At 40.9% G+C, this 16398-nt stretch overlaps 1 protein-coding gene across 1 annotated transcript in view; it reads left to right on the top strand.

Moving 5' to 3' along the window:
• TSHR (thyroid stimulating hormone receptor) overlaps positions 1 to 16398 on the top strand; it is a gene marked incomplete at both ends in the record, with an annotated part of 99484 nt that overhangs the window by 44630 nt on the left and 38456 nt on the right. The window contains 2 exons of the mRNA XM_081114309.1: positions 1244 to 1315; positions 5572 to 5646. Of these exons, the coding sequence (XP_080970435.1) occupies positions 1244 to 1315; positions 5572 to 5646 (147 nt within the window). The remainder of the gene's footprint in view (positions 1 to 1243; positions 1316 to 5571; positions 5647 to 16398) is intronic.

The raw sequence follows: 16398 nt of genomic DNA, 5'->3' as shown, positions 1-16398 counted from the left end.
GCCAGCCCCCACCTGTGCACCAGGCCTCTATCCTATATAGTAAAAGGGTAATATGCAAACTGACCCTACCAGCAGAAAGACTGGGAATGACTGGTCACTATGACACACACTGACCACCAGGGGGCAGACGCTTAATGCAGGAGCTGCCCTCTGGTGGTCAGTGTGCTTTCACATAGGAGAGCTCTGCTCAGCCACAAGCTAGGCTGATGGCTGCCAGTACAGCGGTGGTGGTGGGAGCCTCTCCTGCCTCCTCAGCAGCGCTAAGGATGTCTGACTGCAGCTTAGGCCTGCTCCCCGCTGGCAGTGGACATCCCCCAAGGGCTGCCGGGCTGCCAGAGTGATGTCTGATTGCCAGCTTAGGCCCAATCCCCCGGGGAGCAGGCCTAAGCCAGCAAGTGGTCATCCCCTGAGGGGTCCCAGACTGCGAGAGGGCACAGGCCGGGCTGAGGGACCCCCTCCCCCTGAGTGCACAAATTTTGTGCACCGGGTCTCTAAAATATATATATATGTATAAAAGCCTAAGCGACCGTTCGACCATACAACCGTTTGACTGGTAGCTATGATGTTCACTGACCACCAGGGGGCAGACGCTCAATGTACAGGCATGGAAACATGGAATCGACTAATGAATCTCAGAGATAGGGGGAGGGGAGAGGGTGGGAAGAGATTAACCAAAGATCTTATATGCATACTAGAGGCCCGCTGCATGAATCCCTCAGCATGGCCTGTGGGGATTGGGCTGAATACGTTCACTGGGCCTCCGACATTCCCTGAGGGTTCCTGAATTGCGAGAGGTTATAGGCCAGGCCAAGGGAACCCACCAGTGCATGAATCCTTGCACCAGGCCTCTAGTTACTCTTAATATTCTAATGGCATTCCAAGACCTTTCCATTGACAAGTGCATGATATGAATTCTGTAGTCCTGATAAACTTATGAATATATGATGTTGCCCTTTAGTTAATACACTGAATATGCTGTTAGACACAGCATACCAGTTTACTGCTAATTCAGAGATGAAGTTTAAAGATTTACTTTCTGCATTTGATTCTCATTCTTAATTCTTGTTTTGTTGAGAAAAAACTGTATTTTGTTTTTTCATTGTGTATTAATTTTTTTATTATGTAAGATGAAATATATATTGTAAGAACCATCATGCCTCTAGTAATGTGTTTTGTATAATTAAGGTAAGTTATTAGAAAAGTCCAATGAATAAAATTTTAATTGTGTAACTTATTTTTATAGGAAGTTTACAGAGACTCATCTGAAAACCATTCCCAGTCATGCATTTTCAAATCTGCCCAATATTTCCAGGATGTAAGTCATTTTTTTACTATAAAAAAGTTTGCAATGTTCATGCTATGTTCCAAATGTGCTCTATCCAGAAAAATAATCTACATATGCAATGTATATGAAATTTTTATGTTTGAAATGTTTATTTTATTTTGCTACATCTCCATTCCCTAATTCCTAAATGATTTTTTTAAGCTAAAATAAATTTTAATTCATTTGGTCTTGAACATTTAATAATTCTTAATGTATTTTAATATATCTTGGGATGTGGCAAAATCTTAGCTGGGAATTTCTCCCATAAACAGATTTCTCTGTCTATAATTGATCTATCCTAATTGCCGATTCTTGACTCACTTTTTACCACTGGTACGAATGCTTACATTTTGCCATAAATGTAGCAAATGATGTCTGATTTCACTATTACCTAATATAACTAATTCCTAAGTGAGTATCTCTAGTCCTGACCTGTTCTTAAAAGTTCAGGCCTGCATTACAACCTTCCTTCCCAATATCATCACCTTGATGTCCCACAAGCAGGACACACTCAGTATATCCCAAAATAAACTCTTCATCTTCCCCTAAACTGCTCCTTCCCTACTCTTCCTTTTAACAGCACTGTCATTTAATGGCTTGCAAGCTAAAAACTTCAAATTCCCCTACAGTTCTTCCTTTTCCCTCATCTCCCTTATACAATTGCCTATTCTGTCTTCCCTTGTCTGTGGAGACTCATATGAGAGGTGTATTACATGGATGGTGGGGGGTAGTCAGGGAAGGCTTCCTAGAGGAAATGGCACTTAATTTGCAATCTGCATTATCTGGCTAAATAATTGAATAAAAAATAAGTAGAAAGAGAGTTCCAAGCAGAAAAGAAAAGCCTTGGCTGTCTGTGAAATTAAACTAACCTTCTTGAGGCTGGGAAGGAGCAGTAGAGAAAAATAAGATTGGGAGGAGGTAAGCAGGGCCTGTGAATCATTGGAAGGAGTTTGAAATCTTCCCTAAGGCCAAGCCACTGAATGGTTACAATAGGGAAGTGACAGATCAGATGTTCTAGAAACCTTCCCTTGACTGTGCTGTGGACAAGAGTAGAAGTGGAGCAAGACTGAAGACAGGAAGCCAGTGAGGAGGTTGAATCAGGGCCCTGGGGAAGAGGAGCTGGAGAACTGAATGAGGGTGGTTATTTGGGAATAAAGAAAAAGTGACCAGATTTGAGAAATAAATAGGAATACATAATAAATTAGAAGGTTGATTGATTTGGAAGGGGAGAGAGATGGAGAAGAATTTCATTCAATTTCTAACTCGGACACCTGTGTGGTTGATGAGCATATTTGCCAAGATAGAGAAGTTTTCCGTACATTTGCTGTGGAGATGCAGGGGGTAAGTTAGGAATTCATTTTGGGGCATATGACATTTGAGGTGCCTTTGGTACATCAAAGTAGACATTAGGACATAATTTTTTCATTCATTCATTCAGGAAATATTTATTCAGTCCATATTATGTGCCAATTGTTGTTCTAAGAGATAGACATATACCAGGGAACAAATGGACAAAGATCTGTGCCCCTGGTGGAGCTTGCATTTGAATGGAAGGAGATAGACAATGAATCAAAAACATAACAAATATATATATACTAATTTAGAAGGGATTTGCAGATATGGTAAAAAGAAAAAAAGGCAGAGTAAGGAGGACTAGAAGTGGGTACGTTGGGGTTCTTAAGGATAAGATCTGGGTGGACACTAGACTTGAGAATCATGATCAGGTATTTGTAACTGGGAACAGGGAAAAGAGTCAGTAGAGAGGGAGAGGCTAAAATAAAGTGAAGAAAGAACAATTTTTAAGAGCACCAAGGAGAGGGATTGACCTTCTACCAAAGATGGTGACTTTTTACATTGCAATAAGAAAAGTAATAGTAAGAGATGGGGCAGGTGCAGGTAAATTAATAGGCTTATTGAAAGGGAATTCAAGAAATCCTTATCTCAAGGTTTCTTTCTTTTCTATGAATTATTAAAAGAGCATACTCTCAACCATAAAATAAATTTAAAAAAATAAAAAGAGTATGTACTAATATTGAGGGTAGAGCTGGCAGAGTTAGAAATTTGAAAAGGTTTGAAATGAACGTGATGAGCAATTAAAGAAAGCAGGTTGACTGAGATATTTAAAGGTCTTGCTGAAGACTCCTCCAGGGAGACTGTGCTAGAGTCTCCAGTCTGGTTTAAGTGTGTCCTGAACCCCACCAAAGCATTTATCACCCTATATGTTAATCCCATTTACCTGCCTGTACCTCCCATTGCTGTGAGTTTCTGGAAGCTAGGGAACATGTCTGTTTGGTCATTTGTTTAATGAAAGCACACACACATACATCATACATGAATAATCATCAAAGATATATATAGGAGGCAACAGAGAGATCACCAAGGAGACCCTAGGTAGGTTTTCCTGGGACAGTACAAATTCTCACCTAGTATTCTGGCATACTATTAGCACCCTGTTTTAACTCACAGAAATATCCTGTTTTGGATGATAAATGTTATGTTCGTCCTAGTGATTACATAAGACTTAAATGGTAAGAAAAAATTTGAGGAAGAAGTAGGATCTGATTTTTCTTGGTTATAACAATGGGATTAGCAAGTAGAGAATCACTCCTCTCATCCCTCTGATAAATGGTTCCTACAAGTTGGCTCCCCCAATAAAACTTTGAGAAAGCTCTGCACTTCTGAACTAACAAAGTCAAGAGAAAATTTGGGGCAAATGGATATGATGCAAAGTTAGATGAACAAGTTCACAGCCTTCAAAATTAATCTTGTCTTTCAGATTGCTCAGCTTTATCCATTATAAATCCCCACAATCTCTACACAATAAATTAATCCTTTTCAACATCTCCTATTGCTTTCTCTATGTTTTAGAGATGATATTTGGATCAAAATAATTTATGTAACGTTATCCACAAGTGGCAATATCTTAGGAGACCTGATAAATCAAAAGGATAACTGTTTACAGAATAAGCCATACAAAACAAAAATCACAGGACCTTTAGAATATTCACAATAACCATGGCAAAAACTCAAATGTAACAGTCAGAGGTCTTCTTAATAACATTGTGTTGATGAAAATATTTTACTGACAGATTCAGTATACACCAGTGCTTCTCAGCCATGCCTACACATTAGAGTCATCTGAAAAGCTTTACATAATAAAAGTGTTTGTCCCATCCCTCAGAAACAGTTACTTAATTGTCCTGGACCAAGTTTTAGACATTTCTGTGTTCTAAAAACCTTCCAGATAGTTCAATTGTATGGCCAGAGTTGAGAATCTTCACTAGGGCTACATGTGGACATCATCTGTCAATTGTTAATTTTCCCAAATGTCATAGAAATGACTCTCAATAAAAATCAATCACTGAATTTGTCTGTGTTAGTCATTCTCATTACAAGATGGAATTTGAGGAGATTATTTGAAATGTCATTCCTTATGTATTCTTATAGATAGACGTTTCTCTTTCCACCACTTCAGTACTTAAAAACTTTTAGTTGATTTATCTGTTGCTCCTAAAGTTCAAAACAAACCTTAAATTTTCAACTTCATCAAAATCAAGAATAGAAGTATAGAGATAATATGTAGTCACCACCCTCTGGAATGTTCCACTAGCAATGTGGATTTCGTTTCATCTTCTTTGAAACTACCTCTCTAATTCCATGCTATTAGGTACTCCATGAAAAATGTCTCTTATTCTTTTTTCCATGTCTTTCATGTTGTGCTATTTTGAGCAACTCGCCTATTGATTCATTCACTTAATACATATTTATTGGGAGTCTACTACATGTCAAGCACTGTGATAGGGACTCAGGATTCAATGGCCACCAGAAACCAACATGGTTCTCCATTTCAGAGAATTTTCAGTGTAATGAGACAACACAAATCAAATATTATCCTAACAGTTGCCAAGTTGCTCTGTGATAATTAGGGAAAGGAATTCATGGTAATATGAGGATATATTACAGGAAATTTGAACCAATCAGGAAATTTGGGAAAAGCTTCTAAAAGAAGTATCAGTTAAATGAAACCTGAAAGGTCAATAGGACTTCATGTATTGGGAAACTTTTAGGTGTCACAGGATCTAGAAACAGTAGTAACTAATTATAACATAATTAGGGAGAAACCATGAGGTTTGCATATGTTTTATGACCTGGGAAGCCCATGACAAAGATGCTACATCAAAACAGTATTCTTGGAGTTCACAACCCTACTAACTTCTGACTTTGTCTTATATTTTTGTGATTTTCAGCTACTTATCCATAGATACAACTCTGCAGCGGCTGGAATCACATTCCTTCTACAATTTGAGTAAAATGACGCACATGTAAGTACAATGAAAAATGGAGCATAGACCCAAGTTACTGCCACTCTTGATTGCTAATTTGGGGGTTCCAGACGGCAGTGACAGCCCAAGTATGGCTGACGGGAAGACCATATGGGGAGGTCCTTAGGTTACATGATGATGCAGAAGGGCCCACCTGAGCCTAGCCTTCTAGCAACCCCCAGGCATTGAACCCACCCGAATAATCCAGACAGGAGCTGAAGGTCAACCAGCAATCCCAGTGGATCGCACATGGAACAGAAGAATAGCCCAGTTAAGCACTGCCTGAAATCCTAATTCACAAACTTGAGCTGTAATAAAATGATTGTTATTTTAGCCACTTTGTTTGGGGTCATTTGATAGCCAGGCCATTATATATCAGTTAACAATTGGTAAAAGACATTGAGGATTGGCAAGAGAAAATTACAAGACTGGCAGGTTTCTTTGTGAGTTATTGAGGGTTCTAAGTGGAAATAAACCAATTTTTTTCCTGAGTTTTAAACTTCAGCTGGGATAATATTTGGATCCAAAAGTGTGTATCGGATACATTTATACCTGTAAAATGAAACACTGGTCAATTCCATATTCTATTTCATTTCTTCTATAACGAAGTCAATAGCATATAGACCAGCGGTTCTCAACCTTCCTAATGCCGCGACCCTTTAATACAGTTCCTCATGTTGTGGTGACCCCCAACCATAAAATTATTTTCGTTGCTACTTCATAACTGTAATTTTGCTACTGTTATGAATCGTAATGTAAGTATCTGATATGCAGGAGGTATTTTCACTGTTACAAATTGAACATAATTAAAGCATAGTGATTAATCACAAAAACAATATGTAATTATATATATGTTTTCCGATGGTCTTAGGCGACCCCTGTGAAAGGGTCGTTTGACCCCCAAAGGGGTCGCGACTCACAGGTTGGCGACCCACAGGTTGAGAACCGCTGATATAGACGGTTGCTGTTTTGCTCCTAATAGCTACCAACTACTGAATGCCTTTTGTGGGAAAGCACTCTGCTAAAAGTGCTTCACATATGCTGTCCCATTTAATCTCACTAAGCCTCAGTTTCCCCCATGTAAAATGAAGATGGTAACACATAGCTGACAGAGCTCTTGCCCATGTTACTCAGCTAAGAAATCACAGTCAGAATTTGAAACCAATAGTGTCTGCCTCCAAAACTAATGCAAGCATAATAATATCTCTTTAATGAAAACCAGACATAATTAAAGAAACCACTGCCTTCAGAAGGATGTTTTTATTTTTATGTATTTTTTTTTTAAATCACAAGTAAATAAAAATTCTACAGCTGGGTAGGTCAAATGTGTGATTTTTGGCAGATAGTATGAAAAGACTTAATTTTGCTGATTCACTAAATTGAATCAAGTGGTTTATTGGAGGTCTTAGAACACAAGTGTTAGTCCCAAGCATTATATAATCATAAGAGTAGCAATATGTATCTTCCAGGCCAGTTGAAAAAAAATCACTTTTATAAAGTCCTACTTCTAGTAGAAAATCTGCTGACAAACTTACATTTTCCTCAACCTGCTTATAAAATCTGAACATTTAGAAACTATTTGAATTAACATCTATTATTTGTAATTCCTCAATAAATTAGAAGATGTAACAAAATCATAAATATCACCTTTTGGTTACAGATTATTTTCCCTCAGTTACATAATAGAATGTTAGTGGTAAAAGACTTCATTGATAATTATCAAAGTAGAATACTAAGATTTCTTTCATTGAAAAGCCTTGATAATGTAGGAGATCACTTATTCTGTGAATTTATAGGCTATTACTGAAAAGTGAGAGCTAGTTTAAAAATCAGGACTTAAGCAGCTAAGGATATATTCCAAGCACTTTGTCAGATGCTATACTTTTTGACCCAGTAATTTCATATCTATAAATTTCCCCTAATAAAATAAACAGATGAGTGAGAAAAAGTTTGCATAAAAAGCCATTTGTTAACAAGTTAATCTATAATAGCAAAAATTTGGAAACTACTCAAATGCTGAGCTAGGGGAATGGTTTAATATGAAACACTAAGCAACCATTGGATTTCTATTTTCATAGACTATTTGATCCCAGAGAAAATGCTTTTAACATAATGCTACTTTACCATATATATACTAGAGGTCCGATGCACGAAATTTGTGCAAGAGTAGGCCTTCCTTCCCCCAGCTGCCAGCACCAGCTTCCCTCTGGCACCCAGGACCCAGGCTTCCCTCTGGCACCTGGGACCCAGGCTTCCCTCACAGCTCTGGCTTCGTCCGGAAGGATATCCAGAAGAACATCCAGAAGGACGTCCGGTCTAAGTAGCAATTATACTTTTGTTATATATATATATATATATATATATATATATATATATATATATATATATATATATATTAGAGGCCCGATGCACAAAGATTCATGCAAGAATGGGCCTTCCTTCCCTTGGCTGCTGGCACCACCTTCGCTTTGGCCGGAGCTGCCTTTCCGCCTTTGCTCCAGCCTGGAGCCGCCTTTCTGCCTTCCTACGCTGCCCAGAGGCCCAGAGCGGCTGTGGTGGTGCAGAATGCCCCCAGCCACTTAGCACCTGTGTATGCAAATTAACCCGCCATCTTTGTTAATTTGCATACTCACTCCTGATTGGCTGATGAACATCACAAAGGTATACTCAATTTGCATCTTTCTCTTTTATTAGTGTAGATTAGAGGCCCAGTGCACAAATTTATGCACCAGTAAGTCCCTCAGCCTGGCCTGAAGGATTGGACTGAAACCAGCTCTCCAACATCCCCCAAGGGGTCCCAGATTGCGAGAGGGCACAGGCCAGGCCAAGGGACCCCCCCAGTGCATGATCAGGGCTGGGGTGAGATGCAGGAAGTTAGCCAGCTTGTGGGAGACCATGGGAGGGCTCCAGGATGTGTCCAGCCCATTTCACTCAGTCTGATCGGCCAGATCCCAGCAGCAAGCTAACCTACTGGTCAGAGCATCTACCCCCTGGTGATCAGTGCATGTCATAGCGACTGGTCGACTGGTCGACTGTCTGCCCCCCATAGCAAGTGATTGAATGGTCTTAGCATATCATTAGCATATTACATTTTGATTGGTTGAACGGATGACCAGATGACTGGACACTTAACACATTGTTTGCGGGTAGTTTTTATGATGCGCTAACAGGTGGCGCGGGCCATTTTTGCTAATTTTTTGCGCAAATGGCAACGTTCAGTAAAATTATGATAACTTTAGTTTACGTATTTATACGTTACCCGCATTCTACCGCTAGTCTATAAAAAACGTATTAATACGTGTCCCGCACTCTACTACACTGGTAGAACGTATAAATACGTAAAACGTATAAATACATTTCCCACATACAATGTGTTAACATATTAAGCTTTTATTAAATAGGATATATATATGAAACACTAAGCAACCACATGTATATATATATGTATATATATACATATATATATACATATATATACATATATATGTATATATATATATATATATATGTATATATATATATATATATATATATTAGAGGCCCAGTGCACAGGATTCGTGCACTGGTGGGGGGCGTGGCCTGCAGGGATCGGCCTGCTGTGGGAGCACCACACAAGTGGTTGCAGCAGGAGCAGCCACTCATCCCAGTTAGCCAAGTGGTGCTACCACTGTGGGAGTGCACTGACCACCAGGGGAAAGCTCCTGTGTTGAGCATCTGCTCCCTGGTGGTTAGTGCGCATCATAGTGGCTGGTCGATGAGTCGTTCTGGTCGTTCTGCCGTTCAGTCACTGGGCTTTTATTATATAGGATATATTATATCCTATGTAGGATTATGAGAGAGAGGGGGTGGGGGGACAGAAACCACAGCTGGTTTTTTTGAATCATGGAATAATGGGAGATTTCACTTCTTTTGATGTTTAAAACTTTTTACCATGTATATACATTATCTGTATAGTCCATTGAAATAAACATTTTAAAAATTAAAGTTTCCTTCAATATGCATTAATCCTGAGATTAATACTTGATGTTAAAATACATGGGCGATTTATTATGTGATAAAAACTTATCATAAAATATTACTTTAAAATTAATTCACCTAATTTTAGTTCCAATTTTTTTCCTTTAAAACAGTGGTTCTCAACCTGTGAGTTGTGACCCCTTTGGGGATCAAACAACCCTTTCACAGGGGTCGCCTAAATACATCCTGCATATCAGATATTTACAATATGATTCATAACAGTAGAAAAATTACAGTTATGACGTAGTAACAAAAATAATTTTATGGTTGGGTATCACCACAACATAAGGAACTGTATTAAAGGGTCGCGGCATTAGGAAGGTTGAGAACCACTGCTTTAAAATATATTTTTATTAAAAAATATCCTATATAATAAAAGCCTAATATGCTAAATGTCCGGTCATTTGGTGACTGGTCAACTGTTCAACCAATCACAGTGTAATATGCTAATGATATGCTAAGGCCACTCAACCGCTCACTATGATGTGCACTGACCACCAGGGGGAAGACACTCTGACTGGTAGGTTAGCTTGCTGCTGGGGTCCAGCCAATCGGGACTCGGTGAGACAGGGCTGGACATGCCCTGGAGTCCTCCCATGGTTCCTCCCCAGCCCGGATTGTGCACTGGTGGGGTTCCTCAGCCTGGCCTATACCCTCTTGCAATCTGGGACCCCTTCGGGGATGTCGGAGAGCTGGTTTCGGCCCGATCCTCAGGCCACTCCCCTCAGGAGGGCACCCAGATGCAGGGTGGGGGGCGTGGCCTCCCAGATCGGGACTGATTGGGTGAGAGCCTGCAGCAGGTGCAGTGCGGTAGAGATGAGTGGGAGCGGCATGTGGGAGCTGCAGGCAGTGTTGGACTGCGGGTTTTGGCCTGATCCCCGCAGGCCACCCAGAGGGACCCCACCCGTGCATGAATTCATGCACCAGGCCTCTAGTATATATACATATCTTTTTATTGATTTTTAGAGAGAGGACGGGAGAGAGATAAAGAGATAGAAACATAGATGAAAGAGGAACATCATCATTTGGCTGCCTCCTGCACACCCCCTACTGGGGAATCAAGCCTGCAAACCCAGACATGTGCCCTGACTGGTAATGGAACAGTTGACCTCTTGGTTCCAGGGTCAATGCTTAACTGCTGAGCCACACTGGCTGAGCCCAGTTTTCATTTTGGTGCTGTATGGCATTTAAATTATTTAAAGCAACACAATGATGGCTTTGCCAATATATACACATCTTCTTTTTAAAGAAATTAAAGTGTCTACTTCCCTTTATCTCCCAGAGAATGCAGTAAAGTTGCACACAATAGATGTCCAATAATTATTCCTTTAATGTTAATGACCCTCTCCCTGCTCTGTTCAACAGAGCAAGCAGACCTAGAAAAAGTCAGACTGGCCTGCCTCCTTTTTTTTCTTTTTTTTTTCTTTTTTTTTTTTTAACTATTGGCACTAAAAAGCTGACTAGCAAAAAATTGAGAATCAAAATAAAGTAAGAGTTAAAAAGAAGCTGAGAGCGAGGTTTCTGGCTAATGTTCTTCAGTTTCTCATTTTAAACAATATCGTCTTACACATTATTACATCTGTATTTGTTTAAAGTCCAGCTACGCTGACAGAGGCAGCTTGTCTTCGCTTCAGGTGTTTGATTCTCACTCAGAGTGCCGGCCCCGAGCACGTCTGACGCTTTCTCATCTCCCTTGGCCCATCTGCTCCGCAGGTGAAATGCCAACTCAGCTTCATGATTCGCTTCCCAGCTTGGCATCTTCACTCATGGACTGGGGGTGTCTAGGGTGTGGGCACATATCTCTAAGCCTGAGGATCCCTGTCCGGTGTCATGATCGAATGCCTGTCAAATAACTGAGGTAGGAAGGGGACACAGGGCAGTGGAAGGAAATCAGTAATTGGAAAATTCCTTAATTAGAAGGGTTTTAAGCCACTATCTCCCCTCTTTTTGCCCCTTGTCCCCCCAACCTGAGAACTCCCTCCTCTCACATTGCTGATTTCCCACATTCTTTGGGTTTAGGCTGGGCTACTGAGTGCCATCACAATCCCAGTTGTTTTGATTAAGCCAATTTCTGTCCTTGGCTCTTGTTGAGACTTAACAAATGTTTCTCAGAAAAAGAAAAAGAAAACAGAATCTAGACATATGATTAAATGAACCTAATGTGTGCTAAATTACTAATCTGCTGGCTTGTGAAAACACCACACACTGGGCATCAATATTATATTTTTTATCTAAATGTCCATTTTATTTGAAATCTAATGAAGGGAAATTCAGCAAGGATGTGTATTTAAATTTCTTCTTAGTAATGGTAGATGATTTCCTTTAGACATTTTTTAAAAGCTGAATTTGGAGTTAGAAGTCCTAGATCAAGGTCCAGCATTGCCTCTAATGGTTCAACAGGAGACCAGGCACATCACCTTCCTAAACTTGCCTCCACTGTTTTGTCTGCAAAACGAGGACGATACTACCTGCTTCACTTAAGTCAGTTCTGCCATCCCTCACTGCCAGACCATCCCAATAGATGTACCACCAGTCCCTTTTTGTCCTCGACTCTCCCAAGGCTGGGCTTCTCTAATCAATAAGCATCATGATCCTCAAATATTTCCTGACATAGCTAAGTCGCCCCTCTCCATAGACAAGCATACTTGAAGAATTGCACAGACTACCTAGCCCTGCATTTCTATAAAAAATATATTTTATTGATTTTTTACAGAGAGGAAGGGAGAGGAATAGAGAGTTAGAAACATCGATGAGAGAGAAACATCGATCAGCTGCCTCCTGCACACCTCCTACTGAGGATGTGCCCGCAACCAAAGTACATGCCCTTGACCGGAATCGAACCTGGGACCCTTCAGTCGCAGGCCGACGCTCTATCCACTGAGCCAAACCAGTTAGGGCTAGCCCTGCATTTTTTTAAAAAATTTTGACATAGACGACCTATTGCTTCGCTTTTTCTTTTAACTTGAGGACTTTTTGCATGCCTTTTATAACATGTTTTTCTTCTTTTAAACAAGATACAATAAAAAGTAGAAATCACACACTCTTAGCCTCCAAACCTACCTACAGAGATGACCACTATCAACAATATACTCTATATTTTAAGAACTGTATTGATGCTTATTGTATTGGCTTGGGTAGGCTAATTAAGAAATAGACAAACATACGAATGGGGCCCGCCCTAAGGTAACAGAAGTTTATTTCTTGCTCATGGGACAGTCCCAGGTGAATGAGAGGGTGGGCAGGGTAGCCAGGGTAGTCAGGGATCCAGGCTGCTGATCTAGAGGCCCCTCCACCTACAGCTGTGTTCACACCTACGATAGAGGACATCTCCATTCCAACCCCTGTGCTCCATTTACATAGAGGTTTTCTTTCTCTAGATGTCCCCAGCTTCCTGGCAGCATAGCTACCCTCCTGTACGCTTGGGCCACCATCACTAACTCTGAATTGTGTGATTCAAATTCAGCCTCCCTGGCATGCCTGGAACTCATTCAAATGTGGACCCCGCTTGCATCCTTCTCCTATTATCAGAGGTTCTGGGGTACTTTCCTCTACTCCTCACTTTCTTTCTTTGAAAAGGTTTCACCAGCTGCTTTCACTTCTGACATTGTCTCCATTTGGCTAAACTTGCTTGCTTCAGCAGAGATTTTATTCTTTCTAGCTTTATTGAATTATAATGAACAATATAACACTGTGTAAGTTTAATGTACGAGGTTTTGATTTGATACATTTACATATTACAAAATGACTTCCACCATAGTATTAGCCAACACCTCCATCCTGTTACTTATAGTAATTACCTTTTTTGGGAGTATGAGAGCATTTAAGATCTCTCTTAGCAACTTCCAAGTGCATAATACGGTATTTTTGGCTACAGTCATCGTGCTGTACATTAGAGCCCTGGAATTTGTTAATCTTGCAATTGGAAGTTTGTTCCCTTTGATCAATATCTCCTCATCCTCACCCCACCCCCAGCTTCTTGTACCTAAATCCCAGCTCTATTTCTCTGGGTTCAACTTGTTTAGATCCCACATATAAGTGATATCATATAGAGTTTATCTTTCTCTCAGCACAGATTTTTTTTTAATTCACTTGTGCACAAGGGTTGAACTATCTTCTCACCTCAGAAAGCGGCTTCTTTTCCTTGGTGTTTTCTTGAGCTATCGCTTGTTCATCTTATGTTTCCCCCCAGAAATCCAGTTTCTCTTTGCGTCTCCCCATCTCCTGCAGCCCCTCCCACTTCTCTCTCCTCTCACAGCACCATGTCAGTTGCAGCCCATTTAACCAGCTGTGACCGACAGCAGGGCCTCCTTTGCCTTGCATTCCTTACCTCTAACACCAGTTCAGCTGGGCTGCTCTTCCTTTCCTTGTAACATTCTCTATGGGTCAGTCCCTGAAGTCTGCTTCTGTACGGGTAGTCTCTAATGGAACAATTTTCCTGGCTACAAACAACAGTTTCCACACTCTACCAAATAGTTTACATTTGATTGTCTCAGACAAGAATTCAAACCCTCCTCCTCAAATGGAGAGCTCAGACAGGCAGTGTATTGTTCACCACGCAGAGACAGAGCTCTGCCTTCAGAGAATCTGCCCGTCTCTCCAAGGACTATGAGATCGTGCAGTCAGGTGGCCAGCGACCCAGTTTACCCAGGACAGAGGGAGTTCCCGGGGTAGAGGGCTCTTTGTTTCAACCTAGAACAAAAATTTAAAGTGGGTCTTTCAATGCAGGGTCTTGGCTGGATAAAGATCATGATGTGATAGGTTAGGATTAGTGGAAACAAGGCAAAGATTTTGAGGTGGGGATTCGAAGGATTTGGCGATATAAACTGTTGATGCTTTCTGTTGAAGCACTGATGGGTCTTTCAAGAAGTTCCCATAATGAACAATAAAGTTATTTGCCTGGGGAAAAGTTATGGTAATTAAGACAATGGGCCAGTAAGGTTATATTAATATAGACAGTAAACTGAGGTGGAGAGAGGGTAGATGGTTTCTCTCCTCCAAGTTAATTCCATCCTCTCTTTTTCAAGGTCAAGAGCTTTAGTCAAAAACCAAACCTTGTGTTTTGTTGTTGTTTTGTTTTTACATTTGGTACGAACATTATAGCACTTCCAATCCAAGTTCTTGACTCTGCTCTAGCTTTCATTCCACTTAGGAGAACAGCAATCCTATATAATAAAAGGCTAATATGCTAAGTGTTGGGTCATCCGTTCAACCAATCAAAGCATAATATGCTAATGATATTCTACAGCCATTCAACCACTCGCTATGATGTGCACTGACCACCAGGGAGTAGACGCTCCAACTGGTAGGTTAGCTTGCTGCTGGCATCCAGCTGATCGGGACTGAGCAAGAGGGGCAGGACATACCCTGAAGCCCTCCCATGGTACCTTCTTGGCTGGCCAACCTCTCGTGTCCCTCCCCAGCCCCAATCATGCACCAGTGGGGTCCCTCACCATGGCCTGTGCCCTCTCACAATCCAGGACCCCTGCGGGGGGACGGGAGGGAGCGTCAGAGAGCTGGTTTTGGCCTGATCCTGCAAGCCAGGCCAAGGGACCCCACTGTTGCATGAATTAGTGCACTGGGCATCTAGTAATAAAATAATCATTTATAGAGCCCTCACTGTGTGCTAGGTCACATGTCAAATTCCTTATGGGCATTATTTAGTCCTAACAAGAGTCCTATGGAACAGGTGCTGTTATTGTTCCTATTTACATATGAGGAAACTGTGGCTCAAAAAGGTCAAGGAACCTGCCCAAGTTATGCAGCCAGCAGTGGCAGAGCCAAGGTTCGATCCCAGGTCCACCTGACTATTCAGCAATAGAAAGTAGTCAACTCCTGACACATGCTACCCATGGATGAACCTCACAGACATTATGCTAAAGGAAAGAAGCCAGACATGGAAGACTACATATTTGTCATCTCTTTGATATGAAATGCCCAGGTAAGGGACATGTATAGAGATAGAAAGCAGATTAGTGGATCCTCGGCATGGCAGAGAGGGTGGGAATTAACTGCAAATGGGCCTATGGCTACTTTCGTCATTGATAGAAAGGCCCTAAAACTGGATTGTGACGATGGTTGCACAATTCCACAAATTTACCAAAAATCATCTAATGACATACCTACAATGCACGAATCTTACAGAAACTCCCCTTCACTAAAACCATTAAAAACAAAATTCCAGAGGCCAGATTCTAAGTCTTCGAATTGTCACCATCAACAACTAAACGTAGGTTCCTTTAGTCATCAAGCCTGAGGAAAGGCTGTGTGCGGGACCCTCCATCCTCTTCATACAAGCATGGGGAGTGCCTTGAAACTCTTAATCAATATCGTATGTTGACTACATTTAATTTTACCAATGATAGCCACTTCTAACCACCACCAATTTCACTAATGCTAACTGTGATGAGCATGCATATAAAGCCAACCACGTAAGTTACAGACATACGTGATATCACACCATGTAAGTTACAGAAATATGTGATACTATATATACCACATATGCTGAAGAGTCTTCAAAGACTGACATAGAAAAATAAACCCAAGGGAACTGTTGACATGACATCCATTGAAACAGCGATTGACAGAGAGCTCTCACCACCCTCATTACCTTGCTGCCATTCATCTAATCCATTCAACCTCCCACCCAGGGCCAGGACACTTGCTACAGTGAACAATAAAGATTTCTGTCTCCCACAAGTCACTGAAGAGGCTTTTCTTTCCTATTTACATCTAAGA

The sequence above is a fragment of the Myotis nattereri genome (genome assembly GCF_964212035.1).
Source record: "Myotis nattereri genome assembly, chromosome: 1".
In the NCBI taxonomy this organism is placed as follows: domain Eukaryota; kingdom Metazoa; phylum Chordata; class Mammalia; order Chiroptera; family Vespertilionidae; genus Myotis; species Myotis nattereri.
This window is presented reverse-complemented; position numbering and strand designations above follow the sequence as displayed.